The sequence below is a fragment of the Numenius arquata genome, chromosome 7 (assembly GCF_964106895.1).
Source record: "Numenius arquata chromosome 7, bNumArq3.hap1.1, whole genome shotgun sequence".
Classification (NCBI taxonomy): Eukaryota; Metazoa; Chordata; class Aves; order Charadriiformes; family Scolopacidae; genus Numenius; species Numenius arquata.
The window spans coordinates 25,127,571-25,151,543 of NC_133582.1; the positions used below are offsets into that span (position 1 = coordinate 25,127,571).

At 36.6% G+C, this 23,973-nt stretch overlaps 1 protein-coding gene across 1 annotated transcript in view; it reads right to left on the minus strand.

Annotated features, from left to right (window-relative positions):
* Positions 1-10,831, minus strand: part of USP34 (ubiquitin specific peptidase 34) — a 116,863-nt gene extending 106,032 nt beyond the window's left edge. Inside the window, exons 1-6 of the mRNA XM_074150834.1 lie at positions 10,828-10,831; positions 9,961-10,048; positions 6,156-6,576; positions 5,841-5,882; positions 746-796; positions 431-580 (exon numbers count right to left, since the gene is read on the minus strand). Of these exons, the coding sequence (XP_074006935.1) occupies positions 431-580; positions 746-796; positions 5,841-5,882; positions 6,156-6,576; positions 9,961-10,048; positions 10,828-10,831 (756 nt within the window). The remainder of the gene's footprint in view (positions 1-430; positions 581-745; positions 797-5,840; positions 5,883-6,155; positions 6,577-9,960; positions 10,049-10,827) is intronic.
* Between the last annotated feature and the right edge of the window lie 13,142 nt (positions 10,832-23,973).

A 23,973-nucleotide genomic window follows, 5' to 3' on the forward strand; every position in this document is an offset into this window, starting at 1 on the left:
TAGTTACCTCTATGCTGCAAATGCGTATAATGATATAAAATCACACAATATTGAGAAGAAAAGAAATCCATAGGCTTTTTTTGTGCCTCACAGGAAATAGGTAAAAAGTTAATACGTCCTGAAGAAGCTTAATACGTTCCCATGAAACAATTTCAGGCACAGAAATGACCTCTGACAACGTTCTTGTAAGTATTTTCTGGGGCTGCTACAATCTTGGTATCTAGGTACAAACTTGCAAAACTACTTCTGTGCTTACAGGAGACGTATAGGGTTTGGACGATGAAATGCTCACTGGACCAGCAAACCTCATGCTCCTAACAAGGAAAATCTTATAGTGGTTTTCTCCCTCCCTGGTCCTACACAATTCTTCCAGACATCAGTCCTTTTCCTTTCTGTGTTTAACATTAAACAACTGAAAGACAATACTTACATTAGATACCACTGTGATAAACGCATGTGCTATAAGAAATGGCAGTGTCTCAGGGGTTCCGTATTCAAAACAATCCTTCATGAGGGAAAGGCCATTTTTTCCACAAAACAGACAAACGTAACGAAGCAAGTGCAATGGTACTTCTACATCCTAGAAATACATATAGGAAAAAAAAAATATATTTGAACAATCAATACTAGATCCATTCAGACACACGGGAAATTCAAAAGCAACATTAGTATAACACAAGTCTATAAAACATGGCTATTTTAATTTTCTAAGAAATGTGCACCTATAAAAAAATGGACAACTTACATTCATATCACAGAATGCCCCTAATATATTGCTTTCTTGAGCAGAAATATCCTGTTTAAAAAGAAAAAAAACATAAAATTAACTGAAGCAATAAAAATACACTTATAGAACAAAAAATAACTGATCACTAACAGATATTATTGTCAACTAACAGAAAAAAACAAACTCCTAATTTAGAAAACGACACAAGCTCAAGCTCTGCTCCACTTTTACATTGCAAAACATACTTTTTTGGTTCATCATTTAATCTTTGTTAAAATGTATTTAGAAGTACACAAATAGACGCTTAGGATAACACCTCAGCAGTGGCTCTCAATCATTCTTCGATCCCACCTCCCTTCGGATCTCCAACTTTTTTCAACAAGGATACTGCAAAGGGGATAGCCAGGCACACTGGCTGCACACCAGCATGAGAACTACAGAACAGAGCAATCTAGTGCTTTTGAATGCAATTTTTGCATAAAGATGAGGCATATATCCAAAGATCTGAACTTAGATGAAATGTACATGTTCTACAATCCTACACTTAATGACTCAAGGGGCTAAACTGTCAACTTATTCATTCCCATCAGAAAATTAACATTCTTCAACTTCAACTACTATATTATTTCAAATATAACAAAATGCATCATATAAAGTAAGTGTCTAATACTCTTTACATGATTAAGCTAACTAAAGAGGGGGAAGGAATTGTATCACCCTATCAATCTGTTAGCTATTTGCTGCTATTTATTAGCTATTTTCTAGAAGGACTAAACTGCAAAGGGTTTTGAAAAATAGCTTTTCTTTTTTAACGTTCACAACACCCACTTGTTGGCCAGTATAAAGCAAGAATTTTATTTATTATGGTTGTTACACATATTGTGTGTATCTTGCATATGGCTGCAGGCAAAAGGGCATGGAAGATAACATAAAACCTGCCGGTAAAACCACAACATTGCCATGGGTACTTGCAGGTAGTTACAGCACACATTCTTCTCCTTCCCATCTCTCCATGCCAAACACCCAGTTCTCATATTCACAAATCAAATCTAAGTTTAATATAAAGTTAAGTTTTTTAATGAAGTTTCCTGAATATATTTCAAATAGCTGTGTAGGAGTAAGCTTCTTAAAACTCTACCAGAGGATGCTGGAGGCAAGCAATTTTGGATGGATTAAGTGTGATACAAACATTTTGAATTATTCAATATGCTCACATTATATCTAAGCATTTATTTTCTTTTTACTTCTGCTGAACTCTAAGTCATGCCTGAACTCGTGATACTCTAACAGTTATTTTTAAAACAGCTTTGAAGCCAGTAGGTGGTATGTTTTCAAGTAGCAAGAAAAGGTGTTCAGCGCTCTCCTCATAAAAACTGCAGAAATGGTGTGAGAAATTTCATTAGTTTTCTTGAATAAGAGGGAGATTTGTTGTCCAGTGAACTACAGTTCTTAGAATACATATATCAAAAACTCATGAAGTCTGTCGCATGAGTCCTGCAAAGCTGACTAAAAGAGAGACCAAGTCTGAAAACGTGAATTCTGTTCTTGTAGAGGAGAAACAGTACAGAGACCAAGAATTCCTTAAGATCAACTTTATAAGGAAAGAAAAGAATTTCTCATGAGAATCTAATATGGTTAAAAGACACCATACCTTCAGATAAAATGTACTAGCTGAGGTCTGACATGGACACAATCTCAGAGGATGGCACTTAATTAGGGACACCTTTCAAGAAAATATTTACTTGAGAAGAAGCAGCAGAGATAGCAGGAGTCCAAAGAATCAGGGACTACAGACACCTACACAAATGATTTTTTTCCTCTTTCATTTTATCCTCTCTCAAGAACTGCTTCATCGTTCATTCTGAGACAGTGCAAAATTCAGGAGTGTACTTTACACTGTTGCTTCTTTCTTTACAGGATTTTAGGAGCCTCCATTTTCTAGGTATTTTTTTTTTCCCCTCTGAAGTGTCCATTCTAGGTAATACACTTACTGCACAGAGCAAGTGTGAAAAGAAGAACAGGGCATATAAAGTACCCTGTATGCAAGATCTCTTAAAAGATAATCCATACATTAAAAAAAAGATACTAACTAATTCCAAAGTATGAACATTTCTCAAAAAACAATCAACCATATTTATGAAAGTATTTTGAGTTAATTTTGCTTAGGATGAAAAACAGACACAAAGGGCTCTCTCTCTGGGCACCAAAAACATTGGTAGATTTCAACAGAAGCAAACGGTGTGTTTCCAGATGTTATCTTTACTGGCATTTTTAATATTTATTTCCTGAAGTGGGCTGACCTCTAACTGACTGCAAGCAATTGTGCTATTTTGGAAATCCAAACTTAGTAGAAAGACATTTTTCATTAGGCTTCTCATCAGTTTAAGAAAAATTGAGACAAACATTCTGTCTAAACAGACCCATATCCATTCTACACAGGTCAAGAAAATATACTTGTCAATATACTTGATTTACTTTCATATGATGTAGTTTCACATCATGTCCTTTTATATAACACACTTCTGTGACATTTCTGCCCTCTGTAAGGCCACTTGTTTAAGGTAGCTTCTGCTGTCAAGAGAAGACAGCCCTTCTGGCTACCAATCAGGCTTCCATGGTCTTCACTCTCTCACTCTAGAAATGTCATAAGGGACAAAAATAATTCTTAGCCCATACCATTTAAGAAGCGAATCTGTAGGATCATGTCCAGTCAGACACCCTTTTGACTACCAACAAATCTCACTTTGCTGTTCATTTTCATTCAACTTTGTGAACTCCTAAACTAGGGAAAACCTCCTACTTTTATATTAATTATTTTCTTCTGCATTAGATGGTCAAGCGTAAAATGGCTTTGGCAAGCACCTGATAAGAGGAATAGAGTTCAAGACTTCTGTGATTAAGAATAAAGATCTTGGAGGCGTATGCAGAGCAATGGCAGTAATATTGACCACCGATCGTTACCAGAAGGTGTTAATATCACGCGAAAGCCTTACACGGGAAATTTTTAAATAACAGCCTAAATAGTCATTTCCAGGCAAAGTGAAACCTTAACTGGACATGATGACTTAATGAAATTGTGTAAATTCATCTCAAGAATCTAGAACAAGGAAATCAGTGAGAATGGAGATTGGAATCTGTTTTACATGAGAAAATTTCCCTTTTTCCAGAGCAAAAGATATGCTTACAGAGAGAGCTACATAAGCTTCTCCCAACAAATTCTTAACAGATTTGGTCTGTTCAGAAATCTGTTCAGCTTACAAGTATAGATGATACACTTAAAACAGGGATTTCTATTTTGTGATCCCTTGAGGACTGAGTCCAAGCCTGATTTAAAACAAAAAGTACTCCCATTACTGGGACTAATAATTTGTCTCTATTCAACTAAGATGTGCTCTAGACTGCAATCCAAAATTAAACTCTACACCTCAGCACCTCTGTAAAGGAGTTACTCATGGTAGCAGAAAGTTTTGACATTAAAATAGCTAAGTGTACTACTTCAGAATAACAGAACCCTAGTGCTTCCTAGTTTTAGCAAATCTCAGTTTGTGAGAAAAATGACTGATGCTGGGACCTTTTAAATATAAATGAAAAAATCCCCCCCCCCCCCCCCAAAAAAAAAAGGAAGAAGGTACACAAGTTATGTCAGGTTTGCATACCACCCTAATCCACACCTGGAAACACAAAAAGTCTAGCAGGAAAGTAAAAAACTTTTCCTTCATTTGTCTGTACCTCAGGAAAGTGTTTTTCATTCTCAGCTTCCCTTTATGTTTTTAGGACAGCTAATGAATGTATTCAATAATTCCAATTATATATATCAACATGATATATACCAGTATGTCTAGAATAATAGCCAGTCACAGGGCAGCAGTCTACAGTGTATCTGTGTCCAAATCATTTTATGGCCCCACATCAAGTAAAAAAGAAATCCCACCAGGCACTCTGAGATTTTCTTTTTGACATTTGGAAGTGAAATTGAAAGGGAAGAAAAAAAATACATGAAATTGTCATTTAAAAGAAGCAAGCGTGCATATACATAGAAAAGCTGTTCCATAATTGTTCATTGCATATTCCTGTGAAGCTAGCTTCAGCAGGCATCCCACAGGAGTACAGAAGATAAATCACTTAACTAGTCATTGATTTTTTTAATTTTTTTTTAAGTGACAAGATAGATCTACCCTCTACAGTTCCTACTTGCAGAAGCTGAACTACAGATTTATTTATGTACAGTGAAAAAGTTTAAAAGGCAGGCCAAAATGTAGGATGGGAAACCTGAAATCCACAAATCCTAACTTTGCCTTATTCTTCTATACGCATACATGTGTGAAACAACCTCTGTTAACTTATGCCAATATGTTTTGCAATAAGACCAAAATCCAGCCCACCCAAAAAATCCCACTATGTTGTGGGTTTTAACTAGATTTATTGTCAGATATGGCAGGATTCATTCAATAAAAACTGATTCTATCTTATGATCACTCACTCTAGCATACATAACTAAAAATAATATATGACTTGATATCTTCTCATTTCAGACTTAAGTTTAAAAAGCAAACTTAACCATTCAGAGCTCCAAAAGAGCTCCCCAACTCTCTAAATAAAAAAATTAAAAAGAACTGGGTTAACTGTAGTTTGATTCTCCACTGTGACTTTCTCAAAAGTTTGCTGGATAGAAGCTTTCTTCATATAGCTGAATATACATCACCTTTGCATACAAATATTGTAAAAGAAGTGTTATTAACTGTCACCTGTTACTAGACTACCACAAGTTGGACCAAAAACCAGCCTTTCCAAGAACTATATTGTTTCAACCAGGAAATGCTAACATCATATTTATTTCAGAAATTATATATTGCATTATTTTTGAATTTTTTTTTTTGGTTGGCGTTTTTTTTTTCAGAAGAAAATATGGAAAATGTGAATGGTAGCAATAACAAATATCACAGAGAAAAGTCAGCACCGTAGAACAAAGCCACTTGTGTAGAGCTCAGTTATTCCAGTCAATTAAACAGCTGTTCTAACAAGTTTGGTCTTGCACAAAGTTTAGATTATGACGCTTTGCTTCTAGAACCATAGATCTTAATGAAAAGAAATTAGTAAACTATTAACAGGTTACCTTCTGGAAGAAAGGCTTCGCTATAGTCCCCTTTTTGCCTTCCTGTTATTTAAACAGTACAATAATTCAGTGTACAGTTCCATCCAACACTTATCAATATATTACCTATAACAATTAAGCATATTTTAAAGAAAGTGTAAGAGTATGTGTCATTTAAAAAGTTTCTCTGAAAAGTTCTATTGAAGTCACAGGAGAGCTCAATTTGCCCATCCTGTGTGAAAGCAACTATCACCAAACACACACAGTCTACTTATTACATGAGAACAAATAACTTTTCACAAAATAATTAAATATACACATAAAGATAAGGTATACCTCTATTGTGGGATGGGTATTATGCTTATAAGCAGTGTACAGAGGAAACTGAATCTGAAATATTTTTGCCACACACAGCAGCAACTTTTCCTTCTCATCAGTGCTCCACAAGCTAAAAGCATCAGTGTTCTTTGCAGACTCCTCCTCTGTCAGGATACAAGTTCTTCCAGAATCTAATTTTTTCTCTATAGATTTTTGCCGTTCTCCATTTTCTTCTTCACGAGACTCTCTTTCTACATTCAGGGGCTCATCAGCATGGTTACTGTGATCTTGCCATGTTGAATCTATATTAATAGTGCAATGTTTACAGAGCTGGTCCCGAAGAGCTTGAACTTGGGCAATCACTAAGTTAATAAGCGCACATACTACTTGGTTAAAGATCTCCAAATGTTTATACTCCTTGAAACAGCACAGACATTGTCTGTAAGAAAACAGAAAAAAAAAATAAAAATCCTTGAAGTTGCTAAAATCAGAACAGGTAACTGACCAAAAGGACTCTCCACATTAAAACATTTTAAACAACAAAATATTTGACAGACCTGTGAAAGTAAGGAAATCCAAATAAATCAGACTCTATCCAGCAGCAAGTGGGAGTCACAAAGCCTTCCTTAAACCCTGTGAACATCCCATTACTTCCAAATGCTTACCAAAACTATGAAATCCCTCTTACCATTTAGCAGCTGCTACTGTGAGTAAAACATACAAAAGACATCTTAGGGGCAAGGTCACCGTACTACTAAAGCAGCAGCATTCTTCAGTATGTTCCTAAATCCATTTCTTCATCTAGTTTTCTCTACTGATATTTACTGCAATAAACCACCTGACATGCTTGTCAGCTGTGTAAGATTGTTACTTTTAAATCAACCGGGCTGCAAAATAATTGTATTTTTAACTGAATATTTAAGCTCACTTCTTTTATCTTTTATTTCGGTAGAAATTCCATGCATATTGCCACCCTTTACCCATATGGGAAAAAGCAGTATTGAGTAACTTCATTACTTCCTTCACTATGTAGGCTCAGAGAATATTCCTCTGAATACCTACTGACACACTTTAAATTGTAAAGAACAAGGGTGGAAACGATACACCATTCCTTTATAAATATAATAAGAAAAATCAATCAAATCATCAAGTTAAAAAACTCTGTAATACAGCTCTAGTTGTGAGCAAGGATAACTATGTATGTCAAAGAGATTCTTGGTGCATAAACCCCTCAAGACAGATATCCTAGAACTTATTGTCTGGGAACATTTGCTTCTTCCCTACAAACAAGTAATCTCCTCATTCTCAACAAAAGGCAGAGGACACTCCTCTAAAAGGAACTAAATCCTGGAGAACGTGGAGAAGAAAGCAAGCAATAAACAGTGATGACTAAAATTAAAAGCTACACGCTTGAAACAGAATCTTTGAGATGGACTCAGCTCTTCTCACTCAAAGTCTACTGAACGATGTAAGTGCTATATAAACTGGAAGCTGTCTTGCAGTAGAGACCCTTCCCCGGTTACATGGAACACAATGGACTCCAGGACAAGAGTTCTCAGATACTAAAATAATACAAAAATTACACATACCATTTCTGAAAGAAATTAGCAGGCAAAAGATAGGGCAAGAAGCCATCAATGAGAAGTGATTAAAAAATTCTTCTGCAAAGCATAGCATTTGATCTAGAAACTGGGCTTAATAAATTATAATTTGTAAGGGAAAAAAAAAAAAGGCAGAACTCGGAACTATCACAGGTAGAGGGTTCTGCCTCTCTTGAGGGAATACAAATATGCCCTTGAGCTACAGCTCTTAAAACATGTAAGTTTGGAATACAGGGTGGGGTTTTTTTCACTGGGTTAGACAAAGGTAACATTCAGTATTCTCCAATTCCAGCACAGATACAGTGATGGAAGCATCTAAAACTTTTTGTTGCATCTATTCAGGAAGAAAAATTCTTTTAATATTGTGTAAGCAGAGTGTCTTTACTCATTTGAAAAACAGATTTTGTGATTTACTTGTAAATGTATTTTCAATACAAACAATAAACTGCAGGCAAAACCAAGTGTATCCTCAAGCATTTATCCTTGGGGAAAACAAAGTACAATAGGTCCATCACTTATGCCTACAAATTACTGCCCCACTTGGCTGTAACAAATTATTCTCAATAGTAACGAAAACAAAGTCTGGTGAATACTTCTCATATATCTGTATTTGAATGCCAACCAACATCGGAGAAGTCTCTATTGGGCAAAGGCACTTTTTTTTTTTTCCGCGAGATGGAGGTATGTGCAAAACCTCAAAGTCTTTGTGTATCTGAATGTGTTCACAGGAAGAAGAGCTCCACCAAAAATTAAAGATCTATGAAAAGGTAAGTGTGGTACAAACATGACTTCTCTGAACATAATGATTTCCAGAAGAAAACTGAAATGGAAACACAACATACAGATGGAAGAAAAAGGTATTCTTGAGGCTGAGTTGCCAACTGATGCTCTGAAGGAGAGCAGAGATTTAAACTACAGGTAACAAAGTAAAATAGTTCTTAACAAAGGCTTCAAGCACAAAACAACAAGCAGAACTCTCAAAAGCCCATTTGGCAGAGTAGAAACAGGACATGAGATTAAAATGTAAAGTAAAACTCTTTCTTGTGATCTCTTTGCTAGACTCTGCTTTGAATACATTAAGGACTGCTTTCAATGTTCTTTTTTTCTTAGTATGCAACCATACATGTGCAAGGTAAAAAGAAACCAGAAGAAAATAAAGAGGTAAATGTTAGCCAGTCTTTGTTTTTCCTTCAGGTTGGATTTGTCATGCTATAGCTGTTGAACAGGACAAAACTCTAAACAGATGATGACCTGGAAAATGACTAGGTTGCAAGTGTTCTCAGACATACTTGGGATCTAGCACCTGTCAAGAAATGACAGGATTCTGGTTTCTGTTGCTGCTGTTTATTTTGATTTAAAATTCCTTTTCTGTGTTTAACAGTATATTGCAAAAGATAATGAACTTGCTTGGAGTGCCTTCTTTGGGCAGAATGAGGAAGAAGAGGACTCTGCTTTTACAGGTATCCAAAATGTAATATTCCTTTTTTTTTTTTTTTTTTTTAAATACCAGAATAATGTTTTCCAGTTTATTCTCTACACTCTTCACAGTATTTCCTATAATTCAGTTTGGTCTTGTGACCACTGCTGAACACTAAGTTCCAAACGTCCTTATTGTAGACTCTCTAAAAACTAATATCCATACAATTCCTTGTACTGGAAAAAAATAGGTAGGTGTGAGGTAAGCAGAACAGCTGATATAACTACTTTAAAAAAACCAACATCAACAGTAATCTAAATAATAGATTTAAAGGAATAACATAGTTGATTTAAGACAACGTGCAAAGGATCTTCTCTATCAGTTTAGTAGCTATGAGCTGCAATCGTTTGTCATCTTGACTCTGAGTACCAGGAATTGAGAAAAATTTACTATGATAGTTCCATTCAGAGTGATCTTTTCTTAGATTCTTCTCACCCTACCCTGGCCCCCACAGAAGATGATCAGATAATTTCATGTTAAAGCATCTTTTGTCATTGCAATATAGCTATTTATTACTATACAATTATTACAGCATCCAAAATGCCAATCTGATTCAAAATGTTTTGCCCAAAACGCACTGTTTATTGTTACTTTATAAGTACTAACATGTCCTTTACTCTCCACGTATCATTTTGTTACACCTTAACAACGTGCCCATTCTAATTCACTCTACTGTATTTTTTAAAAATGGAAATCTGTTGTTGAGATCCAGTATTATCAACACTCTAACTCATTCCAAAATTACCTTTGTGTCCAGGAATTGATGTAAGCAAATATCTTGAGGGCATGTTCCTTTCTGAGCTGCAACCCATCAGCACCTTCAATGTCCGATACTAAAGAGATCAAAAACATAAACATATTATTAGCAAAAAAACTGTGCAATTGCTTTATTTTTATTAGAAATTATTTTTGATATCATGAAAAGCAAAGACATGTATTTTGTAAATATATTTTCACATTGGAAACTGGAGCCCTCAACCAAATCTACATATTTTTTGCTTCAGTAAACAGAGGTAGATGCAACTTACTTGAAAACAGAAAACTGCACAGTATTCTTGAATACTGCTGTGAAAATTATTGACTGATAACAGCCCTTTCTTCTAATCTTCTTCTTATGAAATACTCATCATAAGCTTCACTGGGAACTAATGATTGATGTGCACTTTCAGATATGAATCTTCTTCAAAAATTCTACTCATTAACCAGGTGCTTTCCCCCCCACCCTGATTTTAAAAGTCTGCATTTTGAAATGACCATGAAACCCTAACTTCCTTTTCCTGATCAGATAAAGATTGGGAAAAATACCAAAAAAGAATCCCACAACAAAACTATCAAGATAAGAACAATGTGCAGGGTATGTATAAAGTTATTTCAGACTAAGTTGATGATTATTAGTTTCAAATACAGACATGTCTGTACTGACATTTAACCATAAATTAATCACTAATTGGCAAAATGATAAATGCTTACCGTATTTATTATGGCTGGAAAACAGAACAGTTATGTACTGAATTCAAAACCCAAATATTTCAATGAGGTATTATCAAATGTCCCAAAATGCTTATACACTGTAATAAGCCAAACATCAGTACTAGTCTACTTCTCCACTTACGCATCACCCAATTATTAGGGCACTGGACTCTGTCTACTGGCCACATACCTTTCTCTAACTATCAATGCACAATTCTCATTTCCTCCCTGTCCTAAATTTCCATACACTTCTAGTTATCTAATTGCTACACAAATTGAGAATGTCAGCATTCCTTTTAAGTTAACCATTTAATTTATAACAAAAATAAGTATTCATTTCCACATTTCACATGAGATTTCAAGTATTACATGCTTAAACTACCACACAAGCAAGCTTTGTGGGAAAGGTTCTCTAACAGAAGCAAGCTCTTCAGAATCCCTACCTCAATCTCTTTTCCAGCCTCAGCCTTGTGAGATCCTATGTGATCTATCAATACAAGTTTCCAACAACTAAAGCTAATGAAAGTCTGCTGGCACAGACCAGAAAGTAAAGTTCAGAAGAATATCACTTCAGATAATAATCACACAAAACAAATTGTGACTTCTTTGAAATAAGGATATTACATATGCACATACTGTCCTGGTTTCAGCTGGGATAATTTCTTTTTTTTTTTACAGTAGCTGCTGTGCTTTGGATTTAGTATGAGAATAATGTTGATAATACATATTGTTTTAGATGTTGCTAAGTGATGCTAACATTAGTCAAGGACTCTTTCAGCTTCCCACAGAAGCTGAGAGGAAGCACAGACAGGACAAGCTGGCCAAAGGAATGTTCCACACCATAGGTGTCATGCTCAGTACAGAAATGGGGGCTAGCCGAGGGGCTGGAACCCACAATTACTGCTTGGGACAGCCTGGGCATCAGGTGGTGAGAGCGACTTGTGTTGGATCACTTTATTTTGAATATACTTTTACCATTATTACAATTATTATTACTATTTTCCTCTCCTGTTGCTGTTCTATTAAAGTGTCTTTATCTCAACCCATAAGTTCCTTTTTTTCCCCCTCCTTTTCTCCCTACCCTACTGGGAAGGGTCAGAGGAGTGAGCAAGCGGCTGCATGATCCTAGTTGCTGGCTGGGGTTAAACCACAACAACATACATACGTATTTTCATATATATGCACACACACAAATACAAAAATACACAAAAGGCAGTCTCTCAATAGGATACCATTAAACTTTAAAAATCACTTTTTTTTTTTTCTCAGCTAAAAGGCTTTAAAGATGCCTACCTAACACTGGACAAAGTACAAAATTGACAAGCAGACTAAAAGCTGAGTATCACTTGATACTACTTTTTAATTTAAACACCACAAATTACTATGACACTTGACTCTCTTAAGACCAAAGCACAGTGCTGAAGAAACCAACAACTCCATACAACAATTTAGGTCAAGCTGACCACAGAAGACAGATCCTTAACTACAGATAGTATCTAAAAAAAAGACTTGCCCAGCATAAAAGTTTTGTAAAACCTTTGTTCTCCAAATTTTGTGAGCATTGTTTCATTACGATGAATTCCTTCAAACTTGACACAAAAACTGTTGACAACAATTTAGTAGCAACAAACCTAATTCTAACTTCTAGGATCTTAAGTACACATTTATAAAACTTCCTTCATCCCCACACCACCCTACTTAAAAAACACACACAGTCACAAGTAGCACAGTAGCTCCTAACTCCCAGAGCAGCCTTTTCACTGCACTAGTTTGAAACGCTCTCAAATTTCCCTCTATGAGATCAACAAAAACTGAAGAACTGAAAGTTAAGTAAACTGGTCCTTTAAAAGCTACAATTGCCACATAAAGCGTACAGAATGTAGAAGTTATGGAAATACTGAAAGCATATGCCCGAGGTCAAAAAAGCCGGGAGGTATATGCACCGGTTGGAGAAACCTGTTGTTCTCCTGTTTACACATTCTACATCTCACATCCAGGCCAATTTCAACTGGTCTTATTTACTAATTGTTGCTAATTAATATAGTGGCTACATACGCTGTTACCCTTCTGTTTTCTGTACCTAGAAATAATACTGTTGTTCTTCCTGAAAATACTCAGGAAGTTCTAAACAGGAGCAACCACACTGAGGCTGCAGCATTCCACTGAATTTAAGCTAATTTAAGTCTGTGTCACTACCAAAAGGGGCAGTGACACATCCTGCAGGGCTTCTGCTACTGGACCTTAGCTGAAGCTCTCTCTTTTGCGCCTTAGCAGGAATTGTATTTTTCAGCTCAGCTAATTTATATCCTCACAACCAAAGTTTAAATCTTAGGCTTTCGAGTTCCTGTGTTATTCTGAATATCGACTTTGTGGATGCTCTTGATTGACAGCACCTCTCTTCAGGGACACGTGCAACTTGAAGTACAGCAACAATTGGTTAGGAAGCCTTTGTAATATTTTTTGAATTGAAAAAAGTACAGACAGAAAAGCAACAGGAACAACTGCACTATCATCCCTGTGTATTTGTTGATTTTAGTCAGTTCTATAAGGACTCCCTTGCTGCATATGATTTCGCTTCCAATTGATGCATGCCTCCTTTCAAACTAGTTTTCTTCTACCTTGAATGGGCCAGTACTTAAAACAGACTCATCCACTTGTAAATAAAGCACTATCCTTTAGTCTCTCCCATATTCAAGCATCCTGCATGCCTTAGGTCCTCTGTAATCTGCTGTCTCTCCAGTCTCCCACACTTCCCAGTATTTCAAAACCAGCAGTAATAATGTCAAATTTTTGTAATGCCAAACTTTTTCAAAAAAATTTACTATGACAAGCCCCCTTCTTGCAAATTTGATTTAGTGGATAAGACTTATCCCTAGTTTCATACCTAAGGCAATGATTCCCACAGGATGTGCTAAGGCATACTTGTGTGCTTTGAGAGCATCTGAAGCATGTCTAAGCGGCAGTTTGTGTGCTTTCATCAATAAGAATTGATAATATGTGCTCCAGAGCTCTACAGACAGTCATTCCATGATATATTAGTATCACATTCAGCAGTAGCACAGCAATTCTAGGCTCAGCTCCTTCGCCCCTGTCTCCAGTGGCTGCTTCTTTCTCCAGGCTCCTTTCTCCAAGCTAGCAATGTTAGAATGCCTTCCCTAATTTACTCCAGAGCTCTCTGAGCTCAACTTCCTTCTCCTTCCTTAAATTGGCTCTAGCAAATTTTTTTTTCTCAATTAAAGGCTCTTAGATCTTTTCACTCTCCAGTCTTTACTTTTCTCTCTTGCTTTCCACACAGACAAACACCTTTTCCTCACACTAGATCCAATTTCAAGATCAGCATAACCCAGTTCAAGCCCACACTACTAACAGCATCCACAGCCATTGCATTTCAACTACTCCTAACAATCATTAGCACTCCTGCGGGAACCCAGAGAGCCAGACTGGGGACTGAGAAAATCCAACTTACCAACCTAAAAAAAACCTACTCACTTTTTTGTTGGCTTTGTAAGCCACTGAATATTCAGGGTGGCAGCTATGGATGCGGGGGGGGGGGGCTGGGAAGGGAAGTGTGAGGCTGAGAGAAATAAAACACCTTTGCAGTGACAGCAAAGGGAAAATTGCCCCACCCCAGCTAGAGTAACTTCACCCTAATACAGCTCATCTATAGACGAAGAAATTGAAGATACAGTTACTATTAGAGTATGGAAAGAACGGTGAAGGCCTTAAACAGATCCATCCAAGACAGAACTAACCAGCAGAAAGATGACAGACTAGTGCGTAGGTAAATTCCAGCTAAATATATTCTACAAATATAATGTAAGAAATGGAGTCTTTCTGCATACTTGTAATGCCTCATTTCATTGAATCTTTACAAAGTGGTTTAGAGATCTTTTTGTCACAGTAATACCATTTAAGAAAGAGCTGAACTGCTTGACAAAGTAATAATTAATAATTACTTGGCTTTTTTTTTTTTTACCATTTTCTAGTGTGTGAGTTTTCAGATGTTCTTAAAAAAAAAGAAGTCAGACATACTTAAAATGTGATTGTTTATTCAGGTAGCTGATGAGAAGCCAAAACACATGATGGTCAAAGTAAAAATGTAAAACATCTCAGAAAAAAGAACATTTCCTTGCTGTTTCCTCAGTCTCCCATTTTACTTGGCTAACTTTAAATGAAAACTTGTGTGATTTACTTAATTTTCCACAAAAGGGTGATTTGCTAAAAGTATATCATAGCACTAGAAACAACGCAATCTCCCAAGCTAAGAAAAAAAACTATTAATAAAGCTACTAAACCAAGAAAATTACAGAAGATGAGAAAAATATAAATCAACTGCAAAGAAGGGGGCAGTACAATTTCAACTGTGAACAAACGAAGCTCAGATCATAAGTGCATTTTTAGCAAGAACTTCAGAGCTAGAGGAACAGACTGTAATTAGACCTCAAGGACAACTATCATGCTAGACTTGCAAGGAATATCTTATATCCAAAGGTCACTTATCACACCACGTACAAAATCAAATGGCAAGTAAAAATAATATTTTTTTCAAAGTACTTTTTCTACTTTCAGAAACATAAAACAGTAAAAAGTAAACAACAGAAAATGCTTTAATATATAAACTAATTTCTACATACTTAAAACTGCAACAAGGTACAGTTGCACACAGAGTCTGCTCCCTCCCCCTTCTCCCCCAAGCCTCATCTGATATCAGCTTCTCATGGGAAAGAGTAGATCACTTTCAAAATGGATATTATTCTCAGAAATTGTTCCCTGATACAGACTAAACAGAGGAAACAGCCATACACTAAACGAAACAGTATTAGGGACAACAATACTAATCTTGAAAGAAATACATATGTAATATTCAAGTACCATTGTTCACACAGAGAACCGGCACATTGGTTTTTTTATACATACATGCATTGAGATGCTTTCTGTTATTTGTAGGGGGCTTATTTACTATTGATCATAAACAAAAAGAAGATGATAGCCACAGAGCTTAGCATCCCCCTCTCCCTTTCTACTCTCATCTATTGGAATTACTCCTTTTTTACTATTAAGAATTCATGGCTGCCTTAGATTTATTTACCAGAGATCTTCCAGACATTTACAAAGCCACCCTTGACAAGTATCTAAAAGGATAGTCTCAGCTTGAAGTTCAATGGCAATAGTTTAACTGTCCAAGCTCTCCTACAACTATTCAGTGAGGAAAAGTCACCTTTTCACTCCTCAGTCTCCACAAAATAAAGTGCCCCAGAACACTGTCTAGATACACGTAACCAAAGAGTGCTGAAATATTACTGTAGAATGTACTATGAAATAATAAAAGCAAGTTAATTCTCCAGTATTAGAAACACTGCTCAGATGCCAGGTTAAAGTAGGAAAAAATCAGATCTTTAACACAAAACACTGTAGTAATAAAATTCTATAATTGTATTGTTAAGGTGCTTCTGAGCGTGTTTATGCTATCTTTATGATATTGAGTTGTCAATGCCCACCCTCATCATATCACTACAGCACTACATTATGGATAACTATGCCCACCTCCATCCCATAACACACCTGAATTCATTTTAAGTCTAAATTGAACTCAAATTTTCTTATATTTATAAATACTCCAACTTGGTAAATTTATTTCTTTGCTGCAAGCTTTCGATTACAAAGTACACAGAGATTACAAAGCCAATATTACAGAGACATAACAGCTTAAAGACAGGAATTAGTAACCCTTTTAAAGTCTCATTTCCCTAGAAAAACAAACTGCGATCGCATTACTGGCCTCTGTCAGACACTTAAAACTTTTGAACATAAAAGCAATTTCAACAAATAGGACAAAGGTTTGCAAGTCTAAGCAATACTGTGCTCTGATGAATAGAAACACAGAAGCTACTCAAAAGAGCAAGAAAAATGCAGTTCCAGCTGGTGCTCCAACCATCCCCAAAATCAGTCATCTGCTGGTTATTCAGCACCTGCGTAATTCCTTATAGCCACTACGAGATCAGAAAGGCCTGAAGAGCTTTAATTCAGTATTCCAGTGCATAGCATAGCTATACAACTAGGAGTAGCACAAGCCTTAGTATGTCGATCAGATAGACAGCACTTGTAAGATATAACTTCACCAGAACAGGGCAAATTAGCTGATCTTAGGTAATTGCTATCTTTATACATCTCCCTGTTTCTCTGCAAACACCAAGTTCTTTCCCTTTGAATCTCTTTCTCTTAATATCTATATTTCCCTTTCCATCCTATCTCCCTCATCGTCTCCAGCAAACACTTATTTTCCTTTTTGCTATAATAAACTAAGTCAGTCTGCAGCAGAACAGGCTCTGAAAAGCTGTATGAAATTTAAGAATTGTTATCTTTCAAAAGTGATGCCATCCTGAAGTTTTCAGTGTGCTAGGTCACAACTGTTAAAATGCCCCCTTTAGAAAGGCCATAGATGTCTACTTAAGCCTACAATTATGCTTATTAGGAGCATCTTATGATTTTCATCTTTCCAAAGAGAACATGCCACAGTAACTGCTTCCAAGGAGAACAGTTCCACATGAAATTTTAAATACAGTCAAATCTCAATTATGAGATGATAATTTACCCAGCACACTGGAGTTGGTTCTGCCCAGAACTACCCAGATGAATTATATTTTAAATAAACTCTTCGATATACCATCTCAAACATGAAACGCAACTGTGCTGCTTCATTGGCCAGTTCATGTCCAGAAGCAGCACTGCAACTTTCAGACAACACAAAGCCTAAGCTACTGTGCTGCCCGAACCACACTGCTCCCACCAAGTCAGCCACAGTTCAAAGTTCACAAATGCTGAATACATGCAGTACTATGGAGCAGCAGAAACTTAATCTGGACTAGATGGGAGTGTATGAAATATAGAGTTCGGGTTGGGTTATGCCAACAGCAGGAGAAGCAGCAGTATCACATCCAGCATGGAGCGGCACGGACACAGAGAAGTATAAGACTACCACCAAACATTTAAGGAGCAGAACGAGCTTGCATCAGTTAAATACTGTGTAATGTTGTAATGGAGATTATGGCTTTTCTGATCACACTAGTACGAATGATGCAAGATGAGCTTGTGGATGATGTGGCTGTGACTAGAATAAAACGGGCCAACCTGCACATTGCTCTGGCTTTGTTGGCCCAAGAAGACGCAGCAGGAGTCTCAGCATTTTCAACCCCCCAGCTTCTGGAAGGGCTCACTGAGGCCAGCACCACACAGCAGGAACGCACAAAGCCCGCTCAAGTCCGGTGTTGTGTCCAGGCTGTTGTATTTCCATGGAAGCCTGGGTGAGAGGAGCAGCAGCCTGGTGGTGCAGCATGGGTGAGCCTGGATCCAGGTTTATCAGCTCTGGATCAATGTTAGTCATGTCCAACAGAAGGTGTCTAGGAAAAGATCTGTGGTATCTTTGCACTGTAGCTCCTAATGCTTCTATTATCTTGGGATTTTCAGCAGCAAAGATACTGCAGCCCTCCCTCTCCAGGGAAAGGCAAGTTATGTATTACTAAGGAAAAAAACTATAAAACAATTTCAAAGCATTTGTGCCGCTCGCTGGAGAATAATAAAAAACAGTAGTAGTCTTATTTCAGAGTCCTATTTTAACACAGTATTGTAAATTGTCTCTGACTTCAAGATCAGACATTACAATTCTGGGAAGACTGTATTTTCACCTTTAATATAAAGCTGTTATAGTGCCTCTTTTCATTAAAAAAAAAAAAATCAGCTTAATTTATGTAGTATTCCCATACAATCAAGTCTGCTTGACATCACCAAAATGTAGGCTAGAGGCAGAGAGTCAGGATGCTCATCATATCTTGACAATGGCCACTACAAGTTTCTTAAGGAATCGATTCAGGATGGGACAAGCATTGCATAAAACAAGAATTTCCTAGCATATCATTAATTACCCCAAGGTAAATTTCAAAGCTAGGGCTGACACTGTCAATGCCAAAACTATTGCTCTGATAAAGGCTTGCTTACCTTGCGTATAAAATAGAGTACTTCTTGCATTCCTTCCTTTTAATAACTTAGAAAATAACGTCACCACTTGAATGAATCTGGTTTTGAATGATTTTTCTTTAAATACTCCACCTCTGGGCTTTTTTAAAATACTACTTTGAGGTGAAAATGTAGAACTCAAAAGTTTATCAAACTATTTTATAAATAGAACAAAGATTTAACTGCATGAGATTCTAGAACAAGATTCCAAAAGCTGAAGAGGTTTTCTATTAGTCTAATTAAAAGTAGCAAAGAATGCAAAACCTAAAATACATACTCCAGGAAGCATTCTATTTTCGAGACAGAACCTTGCAAATTAGTTCAGCTGTATAACTCGGCAGAGTATGAATCAGCTACAGAATACAAGTTTTTCCCCTACACCCAGAAACAGAAAGAAAAGGCCAGAGCCCACACCTGAGCCACCACAGCCAGTAAAAAGCAGCAGACTATCAGTAGATTTTTAACAGAAGCACCTAATGACTATGCTCCAAGGTTTAGGGACAAAACCCATGAGAGGCAAATATGATTAATTTATTTCTTACAAAGTATATTTGAGCCTGCTTAAACAAGGAGATAAGATAGACAAATGGCCAATGGGTCATTATACTAAATGAAGCTTCAGGCAGTTCGTTGAAAGCCCAAGAAGAGCTTCCTGAGCATTTGAACTCCAAGGCATTATTTGTTTTCATCAACACAGACACAAGCAACTCTCATTCAAAAAGAAGAATAAAATATTGAGAAGGGATAGGCAAGCAGCAAAGTTGGATTCTCTTTCAACTTTCAAACATATGCTCAAATTTTGCATTCACTTTTGTTAGATAAACTACGTTTAATCATTCACTGAAAGACACGGTGTATTCAGTAATTTATTGGTTAAAGCAGAATTATATAATTATTTTTTTTTAAAGCCAGTAGACTGAAAGAAAGAAGAGATGGTTGAAGGCAATGTCTATGGTCTATACAAGTATCTTCAAGACAGCAGTTAAGTTTCATTACAAGCATCTCCCCCAATCAGAAAATGTATTTACAGATGTCATTTTGATATAAATGAGTATTTTGCAAGTCAGGTATCAGCAAGTGCACACAGGTTCAATATCTGTAACTATGGCTAGACACAATGTACAAAGTCAATTCACTTAGGAAAGATTCAAATTGGCACTGTTGTTATGACTTAGATTTTCATCACTATCTTAGAAACTCACTGTCTCAGAAACTCACTATCTCAAACCTGACTTGACCAGACTCTATCTACTTTAAATATTACATCAGCAGAGAAAGCATTGAGACTTACGACTTTAAATACTTTGTGATAAAAAATTAGTTTCAAAGATTAAGAAAAAAAAGTAGCTTGGGAAAAAAAACAACAAACAACCACAACCTACTTCAACCATAAGTAAACTAGCAATAGCATATTCTTAACTGTGAAAGAAGTTAGAGACTGGCACATGCAGTGAAGAATTTACTGCATTGACCATCCTTAAACCAAGTAAAAGAAATTAATTTTATCGAGCTTTTGAGCTCACACTCCCCACTGCTGTCCTATACGAGTTCCAAGAAGGAAAAATAAAGTTGTTTAGACTCTTGTATCAACTGATGACTGCTAGCCTAGAACGTAATTCCACCATACACTCTCCTGTCCAAACAAACAAGTGACTGAAAAGGGTGGCATAAGCTGTACCCTGTAAGACTTTTACATAGAACATTTCCCAAATTCCCTGGTAGATTTTGATATTCTGGCCCTTCTACAGCTTTTCTGCAGTTGTCCTCCCTTGCAAACATGCCAATGTCTATTTCCAGCACTGTTCATAGCTCTAAAAGCAGAAAGAGTGTAGAAGTGAAAGCACTGTCAGTTTTGTTGATGCCCAGGATGAGACTGATCACTAGATTTGCAAAACAGAGACTACTGGCAAAAGAGGACTCTGAAAAACACTAGTTTTTCAGTTCACACCCCCCCACATACATTTAAAAAAAAATTTCACTAGTGGTGAAAACAAAGGGGGTTCTATTTTAACTGAAGTAGAATTTAAGTTATGTGTAATAAATTAATAAAAAGGCAACTGACCACTTCCTGAAAATGAAATTAAGCTCTCATTAAAGATTATCAAATCCCCCCAAAATGAATTGGGAAGTACAACAGAGAGATAAAGACAATGAGTGTTGCACAACACAGAATAAAGCACACACACCAATACCATGCAATTTGTACAGTTCTTGTACCCATGATTTCTTACAGAGGAACACGAAAGAGGCTAACAGACCACCTCCTCAGGAAAAATCTGCTTGCAGCTTAAAAAGCATGACTCCTGTAAGTGTAGAGAAATACTTCCCATTTTGAGGGCACTAGTTTTACACATAGTAAGAAGAAAAAAAAAAAAAAAGCACCACACTGCACCCCCAACTTTTTCAAGGCTTGCAGAAAGCTCCAGTGCTTCAGTTATTCTTTACAAACCTGCCAAAAAGCAACTACAAGAAATCATCCTCGTCTGCTCAATAGCACAGCAGGTATGGAAGTAGCACATTCTCAGCTATTAGGGAATCTATATAGTACTTAAGAGCAGTGTATACAATAAGCCTTTAGGCTAACATATTTAAGAACACAGAGCCCTGCTTTACATTAGTTTTCATCCTAAACTTTCCCCTGTTCCTGTATACCATCACATAGATTAAAAACTCTCAAGTGGAATTCAATTAATAAAATAGTGCAAAGAATTGGAGGCTTCTTCAATCTAGTGTGAAAAGAGGCAAAAAAAGCTTCTAGACAAGAACCAATGATCTGCATGGATGCTGATCTAGAAATCATGCCTCAGTTTCCATGCATTGTTGAAGTCTTATTTACAGACCTTCTACAAATCAGCTAAATAAACGTCAATACTCAAAGGTACTTCTTCCACAAAGACTTTTTCTGACAAGTTTCAACTTCTTCAACCACTTGTTCCAGCACTAAATCTCACAGAGTAGTTCTATACATACTTATACAAATAGATATAGGTAAACAGGGCAAGCATTTCCTCTTCTAATATTACCTGAAAATAGCTGTAATGCATTTGCAGCAAATTTCCTCAAGAAGTTCACCTTTCACCATACATGCCAGATTTGGAAAATCCCCAAAGTAACACTTTGTAAAACTACAAATAAGCTGGGTATTGTAACCAAGTGTTAAGAAAACCATGGAGATCCTCATAGTGCTATGTCCATGTTTAGCATTCAGATTGCAAAATAATTCCCATACAAAGAAAGGAAGAAAGTGAAAAGAATGGCTTCTCACCTCTTCACAGATTAGATTCTAGAAACTGCCAATTTGATACACAAAATGAAAAAAAGTTACCACAACATATGCCTAAAAACCAGAAATTAAATGGCCACAACTATGTTTAATTGTAGCATGCTATTATTAGTATAAGCAGCATTCAGTAATTATCACAACTACTTGCTCCTGACGATGGTAAGATTATTTTCCAGGTTGTCCCAGCATCCTGACAACTATAAATGCATAGCTTAGCCTGCAAAAATCCTTAATTATTAGATACCTGAGCTGGTACAACTAAAAGATGAGCTACATTAAAAAACAAGAATGGAAAAAAAAGTACATCATAAAAGCCATTCTATATAGAGAATCTCTCTCTCCCTCAGTAAGAATCTCTCTTCTATAGAGTGGGAGACTTAAGGACTTGTTGGAAGCAGCGAGACACAAATGTAGCACTGCCATCTTCCACAGGCAACTTCTGACTGTGGTATTTCTCATCTTTTCTGAATCAGACCTGAACAGTCAACAAGAGAATACTTCCATCTATTATGGAAGCCTGTTAAAGGAAACAGTAATATGAAGACACAGAACTATAAATAAAGCAACACTGAAGAATTAAGCAGGGTGAAGGATAGACAGAAGAGCAGAAAGAGCATACAAGTAAGCAGAACGGAAACTGAGAAATGGAAAAAAATCATGAGCACCAAAAAATAACAATTTCGAAAGCTAATAGAAGAGTTGCAACAAAGATGAGGCGCAAGATAGAGCATGAATCTGATCAAGTATTGAAATGAAACTAAATACTCAAATAAGAAAATACAAGAAATAATAGGAACCAAGTAGTAAACGCTGCTTTTCCCTTCCAATCTCTAAAATGCCAAATTGCAGATTGTTCATCACTTGTCCACAGAACATGATTCCAGGAAGCAAAATCTGCTTTTCTGACTCAATGTTACTTGAACACAGGAAGACAGAAGCAAACTGCAGTGACAGAGAGAAATCAAAGTAGCAAGAAATTAAAAGCCACAAAGTGAAAAGTCAGTATTAACAATGAAGAGATATGTTTTACTGTTTAACATCGAAGAAAAAAAAAAAGAAAAAGGAGTTCTACAAATTAAAAGAAAGAGAGAGTCTCACAATCCCCAGTAGTCATGCAAGTGCCCCTATGAAAGTCAAACTTGTTGATCCTCCGAAAGCCCACACGTCACCCCCAAGTCAGGCAGAGGGGAGCGGGGCCAGCGTCTGCTCTCCAAGGTACTGCCCCTTCCACCGCGGCTCGGAATTCCCAATTCCCAGCCCAAGCATCCTCTTACCGTTAACATCCCATGATGCTCCCCATCACCTAAGCATCCAAGGACACTTAGAGCAGGTAGTCTCTCTCAAGAGCTGACATTGACAACATCCAGGACAGCCTAAAACACATTATCTTGGACACATCTCAGGAACTGCTTGGGACTTCCATAACTTGAAAACTATCCTTATAGAAGAAAAGCCATACAGCAACAGAAGGTATGAAAAAAAAAAAATAACAGGAAGTTTTCTTACACTGGGAATGAGATGACTTCAAGTTCTACATTAATCAATTCTCTTTAAAAAAAAAAAAAAGGAAGGGATGTTTTTCTTTCTTGAATTTCATTTAAGTTATTCAAATAACTAACCAGGAATATAACTGTATACTCTGTGCAGGCCCCTTACTAGGAAGTCCGAGAGCACCTAGAGCATAAAATATGAGAATCTCTATAAAGGAATTAATTTACTTAATATTACATGCGGTAACTAACGTGAGGATGTTAGCTTCCATGGCTTTCTTAAGCTTTAAGGATATTGTAACAAGTACTTACCCAACATAAGATTTCCCTACATACAAACAGAAATATCTCAGTAAATACATGTCAACAGCCCATAACTCTCAACAAAACTCAGCAGAATGGGATTTACGTAACTAATCTTCAGCATCAGTGATCAAGCAGCTTGAGAAATGAGAAAGAACCAGTCTTCAGCAGCCCGAACATAAAGGTTTCAGGACAAAATCAT